At 41.8% G+C, this 19,207-nt stretch overlaps 1 protein-coding gene across 1 annotated transcript in view; it reads left to right on the top strand.

Moving 5' to 3' along the window:
- LOC121878129 overlaps positions 1–15,144 on the top strand; it is a 41,909-nt gene extending 26,765 nt beyond the window's left edge. The window contains exon 7 of the mRNA XM_042384134.1: positions 13,973–15,144. Within this exon, the coding sequence (XP_042240068.1) occupies positions 13,973–14,196 (224 nt within the window). The 3' untranslated portion in view covers positions 14,197–15,144. The remainder of the gene's footprint in view (positions 1–13,972) is intronic.
- The last annotated feature ends 4,063 nt before the right edge of the window (positions 15,145–19,207 follow it).

The raw sequence follows: 19,207 nt of genomic DNA, 5'->3' as shown, positions 1-19,207 counted from the left end.
CCCAAAGTAGAGTCCGTTGAGAAGTGAGATCAGACCGAGTGACAAGTTTAATCTTAATCTTTTACGCAGGATTACCGTTTGCCGCATATCCTTGGCATAAACGCTCAATGTAGTAGACTCGGTAAGGGCTAAAAAAAATGATCACTGCATTTCATAGTGCAAAAGTCCCATTAAGAAAAAAGTTATTATCCAAAGAGACACTTTGTCTCTGCATAGAACGCGCTAATTAGCATAAATTATGCTAATTAGCACCCGAAAGAAGGCAATTTCTAACTTTTAAACCATTTCACATAGAAAAATGTGTGATTAGTTGAACCTGGCTATTCTAGGGTCAGGAATCCATTTTGGTAGTTATTTTGAAAATTGGCGCTTATTCTGACCCTCAAATCCAAGATGGCCACTGGCATACTTTACAACTTGTGAGCCGTTTGGGCTACAAACTTGTGATATATAAATTTCTACTAATCTGAGGTTTTCCGAGGAATAACAAACAACCGTTAGAGATTGGCATCTCTTTACTATAAAAACATAACACAAAACTCTGACACCACTCGACAATCATCAAATAATTACGGGAGTCAAACAATTAATGGAAGCAACAATTAAATGAATCGAACAAATAATGGGAGTCAGCAATTAATGGAATCAAACAATTAAATGGAGTCAACAATTGATAGAATCGAACAATAAAGGGGAGTCGGCAATTAATGGAATCAAACAATGAACAAATATTTCCTACGGCAGTGGCCCTGGGGGAAGGTTCTGGAACGCGGTGATGCACACACAGGGCAGGGAAGCGTCCACTTCGCTCCACACTCAGCAACGTCTTGAAAAAGGCAGGAGAACACCGGGGCACCGACGGAATGTGATGAACTGATGGTCGTGGTATGCGGTAGTGGTAGATGACCAGAGAGTTGGCAGTTGATAGGTGAAGGTCTGGGAACACAGCCCACGAGTCCAGGACCTATGAGATCACAGCCAGAATTTGACGGACAGCAGGGTAGCTAGATACTGACGGTATGGCGGCTGGGTTGAATCTGCTCGTGGCGGAGAGGGTTGCTGCCGTTATCACCTCCGTCCAACCACCCCAAGTGTCGTATGCACCAGCAAACGAGCGAGTTAGCAGCGATAACTAGCCGGAGGATCGTTTCTGCCCTTACACTGCTCCCCCAACAAAAATCTACTGTAAGGTAGATTAAACTTAAGATTAGTACACAAAGCATAATCATCTTACAACAAATGCTTAAATACACATTGCACAAAAAAGAAAGGTCAGAAAAGAATAGGTGGAAACTTGATGTCCAAAACGAAGGCCGTATCAAGGAACTGCACGTGGGGTCCACTTCAGTCCAAGTTTAAGTTTGGGCCTATTTCCTGTCGTAGAGGATTCTTCTATCTCGTCAGGTGTTGGCAGCAACTGGCAACCGAGATCAACAGACTCTGGCGTCCGAACTTCACAGGAACTCTTGCAGGGTAGTGCCTCGACTAACTCCAGCTTGGGGACGTCGTCAAGGACACGAGCAATGTGGGTCCTGCAATTATATTACTTTAACAAATTAGCTTGATGTAATTTAAGCTTCTTAGAGGAAGGGGGTGAGAATCGTCCAACAAAATCTATGGCTACCCGAGAAGATGGTTCTGCAACGACGGGTAAGGGTTCAAGTGGAACAGGACGGACTCTACCCTTGGCGGACATACGTGGGCACTGATCACAACTCCTACAAAAAGCTCTAATATCCGCTCTCATACCTGGCCAGTAAAACTGATCAGCAACCTTCCTATAAGTTTTCCTACGAGAACAGTGACTTACAAGAGAGCTCTTGTGAGCTACAGAGAGAATGTTACTACGACAAACAGCAGGGACAACAAGTAAAAACCGACCTACTTTAGCTGGTCGCTTGGATGAAACACAAGACCTGTGTAACACCCCATTAATAGAAACAAACTTATAAACCGACCCATCTCTCACCTGATCCTCCTCCCCGGAAGTCACCTTCTCCCTTACCCGCTTCAGAGTGGCACACGAGTCTTGAAGCTTGGCGAACTCCTTGGGCGTCACAGTCAGTGGCAACAAATTCGGCAGAATCAGGGGATGCGGTCGTTTCACCTTCGCCGTCCGTGGCCCTACAGCTTGGACCTTGGCGGCAGGCGTGGCGGCGTGAGAGGATGGCGAGGCGACCTCGGCAGGTGGCGAGTCATCAACAGGTGGCGTGAGGACTGGTGCTGAGGAGACTGGTGCTGGTGGCGAGGAGAGTTTTAACGTTTCCGGGTCGTTAGGGTCACGAACACCGGGAACATTACCAATGAGGGCACTAGCAAATTTAATGGGAGCTCTTACCACATTAGACCAACCAGTGAAATAGGGGCAACGCAGGTAGCACCTAACAACAGGGAACTGGTCAACACGACCTAAATAATCGGCGACACTAACCTTCGGGCAGTTGGAGATGTCAGCATCAGGCAGGGCTTCTTCAGAGACAATAATGCACGAGCAACCAGTGTCCCTGATGAAAGTAGATGCCCTAGACCCATTGATTGTTCCACTGACACAATAACGGGGGCAGCTCCTGACCTCCAAACAGAATCCGACCTTGTTGCTGGGTTGAGTGTCAGCAGTCTTGAAGGCGACGGGATTCCTGGGACAGCGAGAACGAATGTGCCCTTCTTCCCCGCAGCTGTGACACCGCACGGCTGGTGAACTACTCTTGTGTACTCCTGGGGATGGTTCCTCGGAGGACGGAGGCTTCGCAATCTTCACTACAGGAGGGGAAGACTTGGGGTAGGCGTTGCGAGCAGACGCCCAGTTGTCGGCAAGATGCACAGCTTCTCCAAGCGTCGCTGGCTGGTGTTCTTTGATGAAAATTCTCAAGTCTGGAGGTAGAGAAGACAAAAACTGATCTAATATCATGAAATTAGAGAGAGACTCAAAGGTTTCTTCAACCCCTGAGGTCTCCAGCCATTGTTGAAATAAACGACCCAGGTGAATCGAAAACTGCTGGTACGTTTCTCCCTCTCTAATCTTCGTTCTGCGAAAATCAGCACGATAACCGTCAGAAGTCTTGCAAAATCCTCGCAAGAGAGCTTGCTTCAACAAGAAGTAATCTCGGGTGATGTCGGCAGACAGGGACGTGTAAATTTCTACCGGTTTACCACTCAGTAGGCTACCCAACCTTACAGCATAGCTATCTGGGGCTACACCAAGCAGCTCAGCTACCCGCTCAAACCTGACAAGGTAGGAGGCGATGTCTTCTCCTTCACGGTACACAGGCAAGCTGGGTTTTACCACATTGTCCTGTATATGGCCAGAGGAGGCTGGTCTACTTGAAGCATTAATCCTAGCCAGTTCTAGGTCCTTTTCTGCCTGCAACTTAGCTAATTCGAACTCTTTCTTTCTCCCGTTCCTCCACCTCTCTCTCTTTCTGACGTTCCTCTCGCTCTCTGACGTTCCTCTCTCTCGGCATTCTGTTGGGTGACCACATACTGACCAATGTCATAACCTGTCAGACCCAGGGCCACCGCTTCATCTTTCCACACATCAAAAGCAGACATAATGATCCGAAAGGCCAAGAACAAAGGAAAAAACAAACTTACCCCGCAAATAGCCAAAGGTAACTCACCTAGTGGCTCAATCAAACCAGTAAATGATTTGATCCGACTGGAGGGAACCTCGTTCCGCACCCAGCCCAGCTGAATCACCTCAGGGTAACGAAACCGCACCAGGTGAAACAACAACATATAAGCTATGACAGCATCCACAGTGCACCCCAACCAACACTAATTAACTTCCCCACGTACAAGGGAGAGCAACAAAATTAGCACACAGAAGGAAGGGATAACCACTGAACAACACTTGCTTCCGGGCCACAGACAGCAAGGTGGCGCGCTCACGGCGACTTACAACAACACCGGAACGAATGTTAAACCTCAGAAACCAAAGGTCAGAGACAATCCTGGCAAGGTCGCCACTTGTAAAGGCCTGGGACTTAGGGATAGAAATCCCTTACCAGGCTAATCAGGATCTTAATATAGGAAAGTCAAGGACCATGGTTTTCCGAGGAATAACAAACAACCGTTAGAGATTGGCATCTCTTTACTATAAAAATATAACACAAAACTCTGACACCACTCAACAATCATCAAATAATTACGGGAGTCAAACAATTAATGGAAGCAACAATTAAAGGAATCAAACAAATAATGGGAGTCAGCAATTAATGGAATCAAACAATTAAATGGAGTCAACAATTGATAGAATCGAACAATAAAGGGGAGTCAGCAATTAATGGAATCAAACAATGAACAAATATTTCCTACGGCAGTGGCCCTGGGGGAAGGTTCTGGAACGCGGTGATGCACACTCAGGGCAGGGAAGCGTCCACTTCGCTCCACACTCAGCAACGTCTTGAAAAAGGCAGGAGAACACCGGGGCACCGACGGAATGTGATGAACTGATGGTCGTGGTATGCGGTAGTGGTAGATGACCAGAGAGTTGGCAGTTGATAGGTGAAGGTCTGGGAACACAGCCCACGAGTCCAGGACCTATGATGAGATCACAGCCAGAATTTGACGGACAGCAGGGTAGCTAGATACTGACGGTATGGCGGCTGGGTTGAATCTGCTCGTGGCGGAGAGGGTTGCTGCCGTTATCACCTCCGTCCAACCACCCCAAGTGTCGTATGCACCAGCAAACGAGCGAGTTAGCAGCGGTAACTAGCCGGAGGATCGTTTCTGCCCTTACAGTTGTCATTAACTATATTAAAGAAAAACTTGATGCATTAAACATATGCTGATGGCATTTAAACTTATGTAATGCGCGTTTTCTGAGGTCACAGTTGAGACAAAATCACCACATTAACAAGAACCATTGGTAACTTTTAATTGAGAGTGCACACAATGCAGATTTTAAAACAGTCATAAGTACATATAGTTCTTGCTGTTCTGACCTCACAAGTTCACAGTGTGTGAACCGCCACCCTTACATCCACAGAGTGTTGTACAGGGCTGTTCATTCATGCAGCATCTACTATCGTGGACAAAAGTTCGCTCCCTGTAGTGAAACTGAGACACGGGAATGAGTCTCCGAACTGACTTACCCTGATTGTTATCTGGTGCGGGTGTGTTGTGCGGGTCGATACTGCTTCAGTTTGGGAAGGAGCGAACTTTTGTCCAAGATAGTACATGGGGGTTTACATTCACTGGAGCAGCCACAGATGGAAAACTCCGGTAACTTCCTCGAGATGGTAGGTATTGTGATATAAACTGGTACTGGGGCAGTGTCCAGAGTCTCTTGTTCCCATCCCCATCCCCATCCGGTGGGAGGTACTGGTTGAGGATCTTTCTTAAGATAATTTCGCCACACTTGTCCACTCTGAAACAGAACACAAGTTTTTTGATATGATATAAGTACTGTAGCTACAGATTTTAAATATTTTAAATCTAATAAACGAAATCATAGTAATCAACAAATGCATGGCTCTAAAGATTTTAATTATTGAGCACTTATACCTGATATGCAGCTCTGAGGATGTGCTGGTGTAGTGCGTCACTGCGAGCGCGCAGTATCCACTGTTGTTATGTCCTCATCCACAACACCATTGAGCTGCATCGCAAATTGATGGAGGATGGGAGTATGCCGCTCAACCATCTCCAATGTTGGGTTGGAACAGGACATCGGTTGGAGCGGAAGGGTGAGTTCTGGGAGAGACTGCCACGCAGACCATGCAGACTTCTTGCCTTTGCCATAAAACACGGATACGGTTTGGCAACCAGTGAGTGCATGAAATGTCAGCAGAGCCATCGACATGGGAGGACCAAGATTGCGTGCAATTTGATGAGCAGGAATGTACCTGAAGGCACAATAAATGACCAGGTACTTGTCTTCAACAATATCTGTATCTGCAAATTTCCACTGCAGGTTCCTTGAGAGTGTGAACAGGGGCTGATCAGCCACCAGGATGGGCATCTGTCCTGAGTTCAGGTACTTAGTGGCACGTCTGATGGTCTTCATGCTGTGTAGCATAGTGATTAGACTGTTTGCCGACTCGGTCAACAGCGGAAACACATAGGACTTTGTCGTAAATGAGGGAGGACCTGAACACACTGCGTGGTAGGCAGCCCACAAAATCCAATCGTCCCTGGACGCAGGGACTGGGTGGCTGTTGATGTCATGCAGTGGTGACACACGAGCAATCTCATCCTTAGGCAAGGAGACATCCTCCGTCGTTGTGTATGACACTGGGAGGGGTCGCACAGTCTTTTGGCCCATTTCTGCTGCGTTCAAGATGGCTTCCTGGTGTTTTTCATCCTGATCCGATGAGAAGTGCTGCAAGATGCTGATGCTAGTTCCATGCAACACGGACTGAGATGAGGCGGTGGTAGATGAGGGGTTATAATCAATGCTGTCAATCCCCTCTGTCGTGAAAATTTCTTTGGTGGCCTGTGGAGGAACTACAACACCCTCCTGTTCCCAATGAGCAATGACCGAGTTGGCCATATCAGTGCTCAGCTGACGCAGCCGGTGATACGACACACAGATGCTTCGTTCAGCCAGCACGTCAACGAGGCACACTCTGGGGATTCGGTGACCTTTTCCCCACAAAGTTGTGCATGATGGTACGGGCCAGTGATAACACGATCTTTTTTGAGGAAGCAGGAGGGATATTGACATCAATACCAAGGCCATCTAACAGTATACTGTATGTAGGAAAGATCTCAGTGTGGGAACAACGGATTCAGCTTCTGAGGTGCTTGAGAAAGAGATTTTTCTCTAGGATATCTGGTTGCAGAATCTTGGCTGCCTGTGCCAAAATTTTCAGTTCTGTTGAGGTGGTGTCCTTCATCTCCCCAACTACTTGATTGAGATCTTCATTAAACACCAGCTCCCAGCAGCCAGATAACTTTTCTATCGCCTTAATGTCAGAGAGCATGCTGACAATATCTTAGGCGAAGTAAAGTTGTATGACATGACTATGGGGACAACCAAGAGATACGAGACGCTTATCATAAAGTGCTGTCAATTTAGCCATACTCAGAACAGTACCAGATCCACGGTGGTCATCAATGTAATCAAGAAGCTTATTGAAAGCTTGAGCTTCTTTTACTTTGGCAGCATAGCTTTCATTTGAATCACGATCAACTACATCTGCCTTTCTCTAAAGTCTACTCAGACATGCACGGTGGTACACAGCATCTATAGCAATCATGTCTTCTTTTGACAGTTTACCCTGAAGTTTCACATCACCGATTTTCCTTGCAGCATCATTGACTCTGGTTTTGGCCAAGAGTGGAAGCTTTTCTCAAATCCCTCTTGTCTCCAGAAGCACTTTGTTGCAGAAGAGTCCTTGCCTTCAGTTGATGTAACCTGGGACTCCTGTGTGACACAAACTCTGCCAGAGCTCATCCGCCGTGTTTTCATTGCGCTTCCATGGTGCTTACTCCTCCTCTCTACCTTGCTCTTGGTCCGCTTCACCTTCTGTTTGTTGACGGCACTTTTGCAATTTTTGTGCCACACTGCATGGTTAGTTTTCATAAGTTCTACTATACTGCTTGCACCACCACCCCCCGCCACCAGTGTGATCTAGTACTATGAAGATGGGTAACTTACCTAACTCATAGAGCTCTGAGATATTGTTCAGAAGATCTTCGTAACAGGCTTCTATTTTCTTGGGTTGGCCACGTAATTTTATAGATGATGCAGGATCTGTAACTGCTTCATTTGTATCTGGCTGACACATAAAACATAAGTTCCAATCACGTGTATCCATACTGGTCATTTTGAATCAAATATCTCTCATTATAATCAATAATGTAACCTGAAAATACCCCAAAAAGTCACATATTATATAGTTTGTCCTCAATGAATTCAAATGTTAAGATGTACTCCAAGATAAGTTTGATGCATCATGCCTTTCTGATATAGCCAATAACAGCTATCTTGAAATTCATCTTTAAATATCCTTTTAAATGACCTCCTATCACAAAAATAATACCAGAAATGAGTTTCCCAAACCCAAATTAGTAAAAATTGATCACACAAGTTTACAGCTCAAACGGTTCAAAAGTTGTAAAGTACGCCTACATTCAAGATGGCTGCCAGTGGCCATTTTGGATTTACGGGTCAAAATGGCCGCCAAAATTCAAAATAACCTCCAAAATGGATTCCTGGCCCTAAAATTTGCCAGGTTCAACTTATCAGACATGTTTTTGTAGGAGAAATGGTTTAAAAGTTAGAAATTGCCTTCTTTCGGGTGCTAATTATCATAATTTATGCTAATTAGTGGGTTCTATGCATAGAGACAAAGTGTCTCTTTGGATAAATTTGCCCTCTTGTACTAAGGAACACTTATGCCAAATGGGACCTTTGCACTATGAAATGCAGTGTTCACTCCCCTAGCAAGTCTACTCACTGCAACGATTAAAGACATGGCAGCAAAGTATAATGGGAGATGAGTTTTGATTATTTGACGATTTATCACTTGTACCAAACTCCTCGCTGAATCTAATCCTCAAGATATTGTAGACCTCTTAGGCACGGTACCCCAGATCTTACTTAAGCTTATCGCATCTAGCAGACGGTGTCTGCAGGCATGTGAGACGCATCTTATTTTTGCAGTAAACAATGGGACAAAACATACCAGTCCGGACAATACAGTAGTATTGTCATCCCTCAAGATTTACTGTGCTGTTTGTATTTTATTTTGCTAGATGGAGCAGTTGTCACTTTCCGTGTTGCGAGATGTGAAAGATTGGTGTCATGATAGATCTGATGGCATTTTTATTAATACGAAAAGATATGCTGTCTATTTAATACTGTTCATGAATTTTATGAAAGGTGAAAATTAACATCATAAATAAGAGCCATTGTGGATTTTGCTTCCGGAGAGATTTTGATCTTTAACTATATACTGAAAAATCTTATATAATATTTTAACATCAGTAAATTTCATCGTATAATTACGTATTTAATTTTGTATGTCTTAGTTTGGAGTACCTTTATATTTCATGTTGATGGGTGTTTATAGTGGACTTGCGTCCACCAAATTATATTTAGTGGTTAAATTTCTTGTGACTTTGTAATTGAAAGTGGAAGGACCAAACTGCCATGTACTCGTATAAGAGGGGCATTCATATAACCTAGATGGTCAATCCCTCTTCAAAAGTGAGGTGCTTCCCCGTTTGGAGTACTCATCCTCGAGATATACGACAGACTTTTAATTGATTGAAAATTTCCTTAAGTTGGACATCAGACAGGTGCTTGCACGACGACACCCCAGGTGCCCAGAGGTATTAGAACGCTTGCAGTTGCCCAGGAGAATTTTTTTTTGGGGGGGTGGGATGTGATATCTTGGAATATCCTACCAGAACCGAGTGAATGCTCATTCAAAACCAGACTTGACCAACACTGGCGCAGATTCAGACAAATTAAGAAGCCAGTGCTTGCCCAGTATTTGTCAACAGAGTGTAATAGAGACGTAAAAGATAAGTAAAGTGAAGTGAGTTGTTGGGTAGTTACCGCGTGCCCACCAGGTGTTGTATTCAGCTACACGTACTCACACGACGGACGCTGGGTCGACCTCTCCTCGCACACACATATATAAAGCATTACGTCCCTCGCTGTCTTAGGGTATTGTTCAGTTTCAGTTGTCTGTTTGGGTCTTTTAATATTATTAGGTTAGTAAAGCGATTTATGTATTAAAATTAATTGTGTTTGCGGTGATTCTTGTACAATACTTATTATTCTGTTAACATTTACCTTAAGGGTAATTGTTAGTTTAATAGACTTTTTAGACAGAGTTCGATTTTTTCTAACCCCCAAGAGGAATGAGATGTATATGCAGTCTTAAGTGATAGACGGCGTAACAGATGTAGCAGATAATTTATATATATATACTCAGAACAGTACCAGATCCACGGTGGTCATCAATGTAATCAAGAAGCTTATTGAAAGCTTGAGCTTTTTTTACTTTGGCAGCATAGCTTTCATTTGAATCACGATCAACTACATCTGCCTTTCTCTAAAGTCTACTCAGACATGCACGGTGGTACACAGCATCGATATATATATATATATATATATATATATATATATATATATATATATATATATATATATATATATATATATATATATATATATATATATATATATATATATATATATATATATATATATATATATATATATATATATATATATATATATATATATATATATATATATATATATATATATATATATATATATATATATATATATATATATATTTCATGTAGATCCACAATGAAAACGTGGATGAGATAAATCTTGATAAAATCACACGGGAAAAGGGAAACAAAGGAGCACCTTAGCTTTCGTCTTTATTCAAGACATCTTCAGAGGCAACTGGATTACATGGACAGAGAGGCTTAAATATACAGGGTGACCTTATTAAACATGAGGTCAGGTCATAGTGATGACATCATTTGACCTCATAAATATATATATATATATATATATATATATATATATATATATATATATATATATATATATATATATACATACATATATAATCAACGACCTCACCAGCCAGGAATCGAACCCTCGACCTACTGGGTGAGAGTAGGGAATGCTATCGACCAACCCGCAAGGACACTAAAAGCAGTCCTAGACTGTTATATTTCACACAAAGCCTGTTCATCGAGCTGATGGCGCCGTGAACCTCATTGATTATATGTTCAAAGTCCGCATGTTATATGGACTAAAAATGAAGTATATATATAGTACCTCGTGTTTCATACCCGCTGGATTCGGTAAAATGCCACTGACACCACATACGAGGCACGGGCAGTTCCCAATGAGGTTCACGGCGCCATCAGCTCGATGAACAGGCTTTGTGTGAAATATAACAGAGTCTAGGACTGCTTTTAGTGTCCTTGTGGCCTAGCCGGTAAGCGTTCCCTAGTCACACCCAGTAGGTCGAGGGTTCGATTCCTTGCTGGTGAGGTTGCTGATTATATGTTCAAAGTCCGCGTGTTATATGGACTAAAAAAAAAAAATATATATATATATATATATATATATATATATATATATATATATATATATATATATATATATATATATATATATATATATATATATATATAATTCCACTAAAGTACCAGATTTCAGAAGGGCAAACTTTGACAGTTCAAAGATTCAGCTGAGAGAGGGGGTGTTGCGCTTGGCCGTGAACCTGACAGATGACAGGGACCTGATAACGAGATCTGAGATTGCCGAGTTCCACGACAATTTAAATAGTGAGTTACTTAATGCACAAAGGCAGAACATACCATACAGAAAACTCAGATCAGACAACAATGACCCTAAATGGATAAATAATGATTTAAAGAACATCATTGGCCAAAGGAAGGATATAGGTAGAAGGATAAATCGTGGCGAAATTCACCTCCGGGATTATTATAGGGTATTGGCGAGTAGGGTTAAAACCGAGATAAGGAAAGCCAAGAGGAATAATGAGGTAAGGATAGCAAGGGAGGCGAAGACAAACCCCAAAGGATTCTACCAAATGTATCAAACTAAAACAAGAGAAAAGATTGGACCAATACGGTCAGACACCGGCTAGCTCACTGATAACGACAGAGAAATGAGCAATAATTTGAAAAAATATTTTTCAACAGTTTTCACCACCGAAAATTTAAACATGATACCTGGGGCACCGACTTTATTCAGAGATAGTGAAGAAAACAAATTAAGCGAGATAGTAGTGACTAGTAACGTTGTTAGTAAGCAAATAGACAAACTAAAGCCTAATAAGTCACCTGGTCCCGATGAGATATTTGCCAGAGTATTAAAGAAATGTAAGGAAGAGCTTAGTATGCCCTTAGCAAAGTTGTTTAACATGTCCTTAAAAACAGGTGTAGTACCAGAATCCTGGAGGATAGCGAATGTAATACCGATTTTCAAGAAGGGGGATAGATCACTATCCTCTAACTACCGCCCAATCAGTCTAACATCAATAGTAGGCAAATTACTGGAAGCAATCATTTCAAACTCTATTCGAAATCACCTGGAGAAGCACAGATTGATCAATGATTCCCAGCATGGCTTCACAAGCGGACGTTCATGTCTAACTAATCTATTAACATTCTTTTCATCAGTTTTCGAATCGGTGGACGAGGGGCACAATTATGATGTGGTATATCTCGACTTTAGCAAAGCCTTCGACAGAGTTCCCCACGAAAGACTAATTAGAAAGGTAGAAGCACATGGCATCAAAGGTAATATCCTTAAATGGATTAGGGTGTGGTTACAGGACAGGAAACAGCGAGTGAGCATTAATGGCACTAAGTCCCATTGGAGCAACGTCACAAGTGGAGTTCCCCAAGGCTCAGTACTTGGACCATTATTATTTATTATATACATAAACGATATTGATATCTACATAGACAGCAACATAAGCAAATTTGCTGATGACACTAAAATAGGACGTGTTATTAAATCTGACGAGGACTCCACAAAACTACAGGAAGATCTAAACAAATTTTTCGAATGGTCTGAAAAATGGCAGATGAAATTCAACGTGGACAAATGTAAAGTACTCAGTATAGGAGATGTAAACAGGGAAACCAGATACCAGATGAACAATGATGCCATAGAGAAATCCGACTGCGAAAGAGATTTAGGAGTAATGATAAGCAGGAACCTTAAGCCAAGTAAACAATGTGTTTTTGCTCGTAACAAGGCTAATAAAGTACTTGGGTTCATACAAAGGAGTGTTAGTTGCAAGACTAGCGAGGTCATCCTAAAACTGTATCTTGCTCTTGTGAGACCACACCTGGATTACGCAGTTCAGTTCTGGTCACCGTATTACAGAATGGATATAGAATCCTTGGAAAGAATTCAGAGGAGAATGACAAGACTAATCCCGGGCATTCGGAATCTTGAGTATAGAGACAGGTTAAAGCATCTTAATTTGCACTCCCTCGAGAGACGTAGAGCGAGGAGCGACCTGATAGAGGTGTATAAGTGGAAGGCAGGGCTAAACAAAGGGGACATTACAAAGGTACTCAAACTATCCAACCAGGACCGAACTCGTAACAGTGGTTTTAAATTAGACAAATTTAGATTTAGGAGTGAAATAAGTAAACACTGGTTTGGAAACAGAGTAGTGGATGAATGGAACAAGTTACCAAATATCATCATTAACTCGAATACGCTGAATAGCTTCAAACATAGGTTGGATGCTTATATGAGCAATAGGGGTTGGGTGTAAACAGGATTGCCCAGTATGGGCCAATAGGCCAGCTGCAGTTTCCTCCATTCTTATGTTCGTATGTTCTTATATATAGTTACGACCCTCCTTTCACCGCTTATCTAACTTCCACCACTGGTTACCAACGTCAGGTCAGAAGCAGTAGATATATCACAAGTGTCGCCGAATTACCGCGGGACAAACTATTCACAGGGGATGCCTTCACTACAATTTCTTAGTCTTTTTACTCTTATATTGCTCACACCAATTCCACATTACTTGCACACAATTATCTTCAGTTGTCCTTCTAGGCTTGTAGTTCACACTCTGAGCAGAAACGATCAACTAACTTCACCTAGGCCGCCCGCTGGTATTTATATGCATCTCGTCAAATGCCTGGAGCGTTCTCGCGACGTCCAGACGCTGGAGATTGCACCGAGACACGCCTGGAGAATTCTAGAATGAGCTAGCCTTACAATACTTATGTAAATCTTAACAAAAATGATGCAATGCATTCTAGAAAATTTTTAACATAAATAATACAGCAATATCTACAAGGATATTTTCCTAAACTTGCCAAAATAACTGCTGCTTGTAACAGAAAGGAATCAAAACACTTAGTTCACAAAGATTGCAATACCAAATTATGCTTCCGCATAATACTACCCCCTCCCTAATGCTTGTGTTGTCCCGACACAACTTTACACTATATACATAATAATCCTGAAACTTGGTAGGTGTCCTCTCCCGCTGCTGCTGCCGATGTACTTGGATGTCTTCAGAGTTCTCCTTAGGCTCAGCAACCTCAGTCACATCTTCAGATTGGTCCCCCTCTCCCGTCACGTCCACTTCCACAAAGAGGTGGAACGGTGCTCCTTTTCCTGGTCCATTGTCGGGCTCCCTGGATCGGTACGGCCCTGAGTTCTTCCGTGATCTCCGGTCTGGTCCTCGTCAGTGGTAGGTGACTGCTCCACAGAGTCTTCCCAGGTGTACTGCCTTGGCCCATGATACTGCCACAGACTATTGACGTGGACTACCTCGATTGCTACTTCCTTCTTCCCTTGATCTGGTAGGTCACATCTGAAACGCGTTACACTTCAGTCTATGGTCCTTCCCATGATCTCTGCAACTTCGATGACTGACCCTTCTTCCGCAGAGGGTTATACAGCCAGATTTTATCACCGTCCTTGTAACAGACGTGGCCTGCTTTGACATCGTGGTTGCACTTCATCACTTCACCCGAGAACTCCAGAGCTCTTCGAACATGATTGTGGACCTCCGTCAACCTTTCTTGGAGGCTTTTGACATAACTGGTGGTTTCTTCAGGAAGTTCTTCACCAGGTGGTCTTCCTTTCAGTAGGTCCACTGGCAGCCGCAGTTCGTGACCCACTATGAAGGATAAATTGTTGGAGCAGGTTGCTGACGAAGGATTGAAGATGAGTTTCGAAGCTACAACACCACTTGGTTCCTTTTGGATAAAAGTGAAAGCAGAATATCTTGAGCTTACTGAAATTGCTCTGAAAACTCTTCTCCCATTTCCTGCAACATACCTCTGCGAGACTGGCTTCTCAACCATGAGTGTCATTAAGACAAAGTACAGGAATAGTATGGATATTCATTCTTCATTGCGCGTGGCACTGTCCTCAATTGAACCACGATTGGATAAGCTGACAAAGAAGAAGCAGCTCACCTTTCACATTAGTAAAGGTTAAGGTTTTAACATGCCTATTATTGTGTTAATAAAATAATCATCAATTTCATATTTTAGTGATACGACATATTTTCAAAATTGTTATGTCTTCAATTTAATGTTGCCTATTCCTTTCAATCTTTGTTTTAACGTCTTTATGCATTGGGGTTTAAAATAACCAAAATATATAATTTTTTTTACCTACTTTATTCATTATAATTTTTCATTTTATTACTTATATATACCTATGTTTATAATATCTTCGTAAGAAGGCTTTGCTAGTTTTATTTTATTTATTTATTTTATATTGTAATATTGTATTACTTGTTTGCAAAATAAATATATAATAAAACAAATGTGTCAACTTTTATTATATTCACTATATCTTTCCGGTATAAATTAATATTACTATGAATGTTCAAATAATATTTTCTCGGATCGTAAACAAATAATAATATGGCACAAATATGGTACAGGTCCCTAGCACATTGGGAAAAAAACCGCCGGTCCGCCACATCTGATAGTTTGAGAAGCACTGCTTTACTCCATACACAAGGGAATCGAGAACTAATCATAACGGTTATTCATTTATTAACTGATGTTACTCAAAATGAACAGTTACACTTTCAAAACAATAAACCTATCCTCCTAGCTCGCTAAACAGGGGTCACATGAGTCACAATACATTTCGTGAAACAGAAAAAACCTGAAGGGTACTCACATATATTCTGTATATCCCGCCATGTAGGAAGATGGTTTACAAGAACCTTACACGTCCATCACCCAGAAGAAAGCTGCACCCAGGATAGCTGGGTTTACAGCATACAATAGTGGAGCAGCAAGTGGCCTGCTCACTTATGTAAAGAATGGTCTGGTCTGTAAATGGATCAAAACTCACAATGATGAAAGTATTCACTATTAACAATTTACAGTAAAGACAGCAAACAGTCAGTTTTCGCTGTATAACATCTATGTTCGGTGTAATGAGCTGCGAGCGGACGTGTTACCAAAGCCATCAGGTAACAATGCTATGCTATGTATGGGTGACTTTAACTCTCGTCACACTGTCCTCGGTGATGTCTAGTGTAACTCTAATGGGAGGGTGTTCGTGAATTACATCAATAGTCTTAATATCACTGTATACGACACAGACAAAGTGACACATCTGATGGGGGGCAGACTTGATTATGTGATTGGGTATAACCTAGTAGACAGTATTATCAAGGCTAAGGTCATCTCAGACCACCTAGTCGTTGATCATTATGCAATACTTACTGAATACACTGTTGCTGATGCAAGTGTGAACCCCATCCTAAGCTCAGAATTAACATCCAAGATAATCTTAAACTGCACTTCAAGCCCTACATCCACTGATGGTATGCTGGATAAACACTTGGGTCAGTGGATTAATTTTGCTGTGATCTTGTAAATGTCATTATCACATACTATACCACCTGGGTTAAGTCAAGGAGGACGGGATCGGCACTAAACCACCTCTGTGGACACATGACCCCATCCTCATCAAAGAAGGAGAGAAGTTAGAACAGCTTGCCAACACTTATAAGCAAAATAAAACTAATGATAACCCCCTGGCATTCCTCAAGCTAACAGAGCATTTCGAGAACTCAAAGGTCAGGTGAGAAACACCTATTGGGAAAAATTCTTAGAGGGGATTAATAGAACAACCACTCGAGAAGAAGTGTGGAACAAAATAAGAGTCATTATCAAGTCAACCACCCCAGCCCAACTTCATCACAGCCCTGCAGAATATGCTAACATGCTATTAGACCAATGGTCTAGTGTGTCACAAATCACTTCCATGCCTCCTGACATACAGCAATATCTTAAAACCACACACATTAATAGGGATTTCAATATTGAGATAGCCTGTTCCTCACCAGACCTTACCGACCAGTTTCCTATAATGCACTACGAACTAAAAACAGCACTAATATAAGGTTGCCATCCTCCCCTGGTGAGGATAGCATAACCTATAGCACCCTGAGATTGTTAAATGAGGTCCCTAACCATCCACTGCTTGACCTGTATCAAATGAGCTTCACACAGGGTATTCTGCCTAAGACATAGACTCAAGGAAACAGTACCAATCCCTAAAGCTAACTCTCCAAACTTCAGGCCCATTTCACTCATCCTGCACTTGGAGCGACCTATAATGCCAGGCGCAGAAACAGTACTGGTATGTCTCTGGGTGTAGCCCTCGTCTCTACCCACCGAGGACGGTGTGCGAACGAGGTGCCTGATATGTGTTCCTAGACATTACAAGGAGTCCCATACTTGCAGGTGTGGAGTATAACAGGTGTGGTGAGCTGGTGCTACAGGGAGGTGAGATGGTGTTACTATGTATGATGACCTAAGGTGCTATATTCCATACAGGTGGAGCAGTCCGAAGTGTTAAATGATATTGTAAGCAGGGTAACCAAACTCATCGTTGTTCTTCTGACGAAGGCCAACTCAATTGTATTTTTTTGTTGCCAAATAGTTTATAAAGAATAAATTAGTTAACACATGTTATGGTTTCACCCTTCTTTCCCCTTATCGATCTGGTCAATGAAAAACCTAACCCAATGCCTAGTCCACTCTGCACGCTACCTAACGAGTTACATACTGTCCAGAGGGGGTCTGGTGGCAGCGACCCTTAGAAATTAAGATTAGAGTTAAGTATTTCTCCTTAGAATTAGTGACCCCAGTCTGGCAGTATACTAGATACTTACAGTACCTAATAACCACGACCATGATTATAACAACCAGGACCATGATTATAACAACCACGACTATGATTATAACAACCACGACCATGATTATAACAACCACGACCATGATTATAACAACCACGACCATGATTATAACAACCACGACTATGATTATAACACCATGATTATGATTATAACAACCACAACTAAGATTATAACAACCACGACCATGATTATAACAGCCACGAATATGATTATAACAACCACGACCATGACTATAACAACCACGACCATGATTATAACAACCACAACCATAATTTTAACAACCACGACTATGATTATAACAACCACGACCATGATTATAACAGCCACGAATATGATTATAACAACCACGACCATGACTATAACAACCACGACCATGATTATAACAACCACAACCATAATTTTAACAACCACGACTATGATTATAACAACCACGACCATGATTATAACAGCCACGAATATGATTATAACAACCACGACCATGACTATAACAACCACGACCATGATTATAACAACCACAACCATAATTTTAACAACCACGACTATGATTATAACAACCACGACAATGATTATAACAACCACGACCATGATTATAACAAGCACGACCATGACTATAAAAACAGGGATTATGATTATAACAACCACGGCCATGATTATAACCACGACAATGATTATAACAACCACGACCATGATTATTTAAACACGACCGTGATCATAACCACGACCATTATTATAACAACCACGACCATGATTATAACAACCACGACCATTATTATAACTACCACGACCATGATTATAACAACCACGACCATGATCATAACAACCACGACCATGATTAGAAGAACAACGAAAAATGATTATAACAACAACGACCATGATTATAACAGCCACGACCATGATTATATCAACCACGACCATGATTATAACACCCACGACTATGATTATAACACTCACGACTATGATCATAACCCACACGACCATGATTATAACAACCACGACCATGATTATAACAACCACGACCATGGTTATAACAACCACGACTATGATTATATGACCCACAACTATGATCATAACAACCACGACCATGATTATAACAACCACGACCATGATTATAAGAACCACGACCATGATTATATCAACCAAAACCATGATTATAACAACTACGACCATGATTATAACAATGACGACCATGATTATATAGCGAAGCATAGTTACCAACAACCACGACCATGATAATAAGAACCACGACCATGATTATAACAACCACGACCATTATTATAACAAACACGACCATGATTATATCAACCACGACCATGATTATAGCAACAACGGCCATGATTTTAACAACCACGACAATGATCATAACAACCAAGTCCATGATTATAACAACCCGACCATGACTATAACAACCACGACCATGATTATAACAACCACGACCATGACTATATAATGAGGTAAAATCACAAGAAGAGAGGTTACATATATAGAAAGAATATTTATAGTAAGAGGATGTAAAGAGAGGAAGATTT

This window comes from Homarus americanus, unplaced genomic scaffold (genome assembly GCF_018991925.1).
Source record: "Homarus americanus isolate GMGI-L3 unplaced genomic scaffold, GMGI_Hamer_2.0 scaffold45562, whole genome shotgun sequence".
Taxonomy (NCBI): Eukaryota; Metazoa; Arthropoda; class Malacostraca; order Decapoda; family Nephropidae; genus Homarus; species Homarus americanus.
Note: the sequence above shows the minus strand (reverse complement) of the source record. Positions and strands in the feature narration are given on the sequence as shown.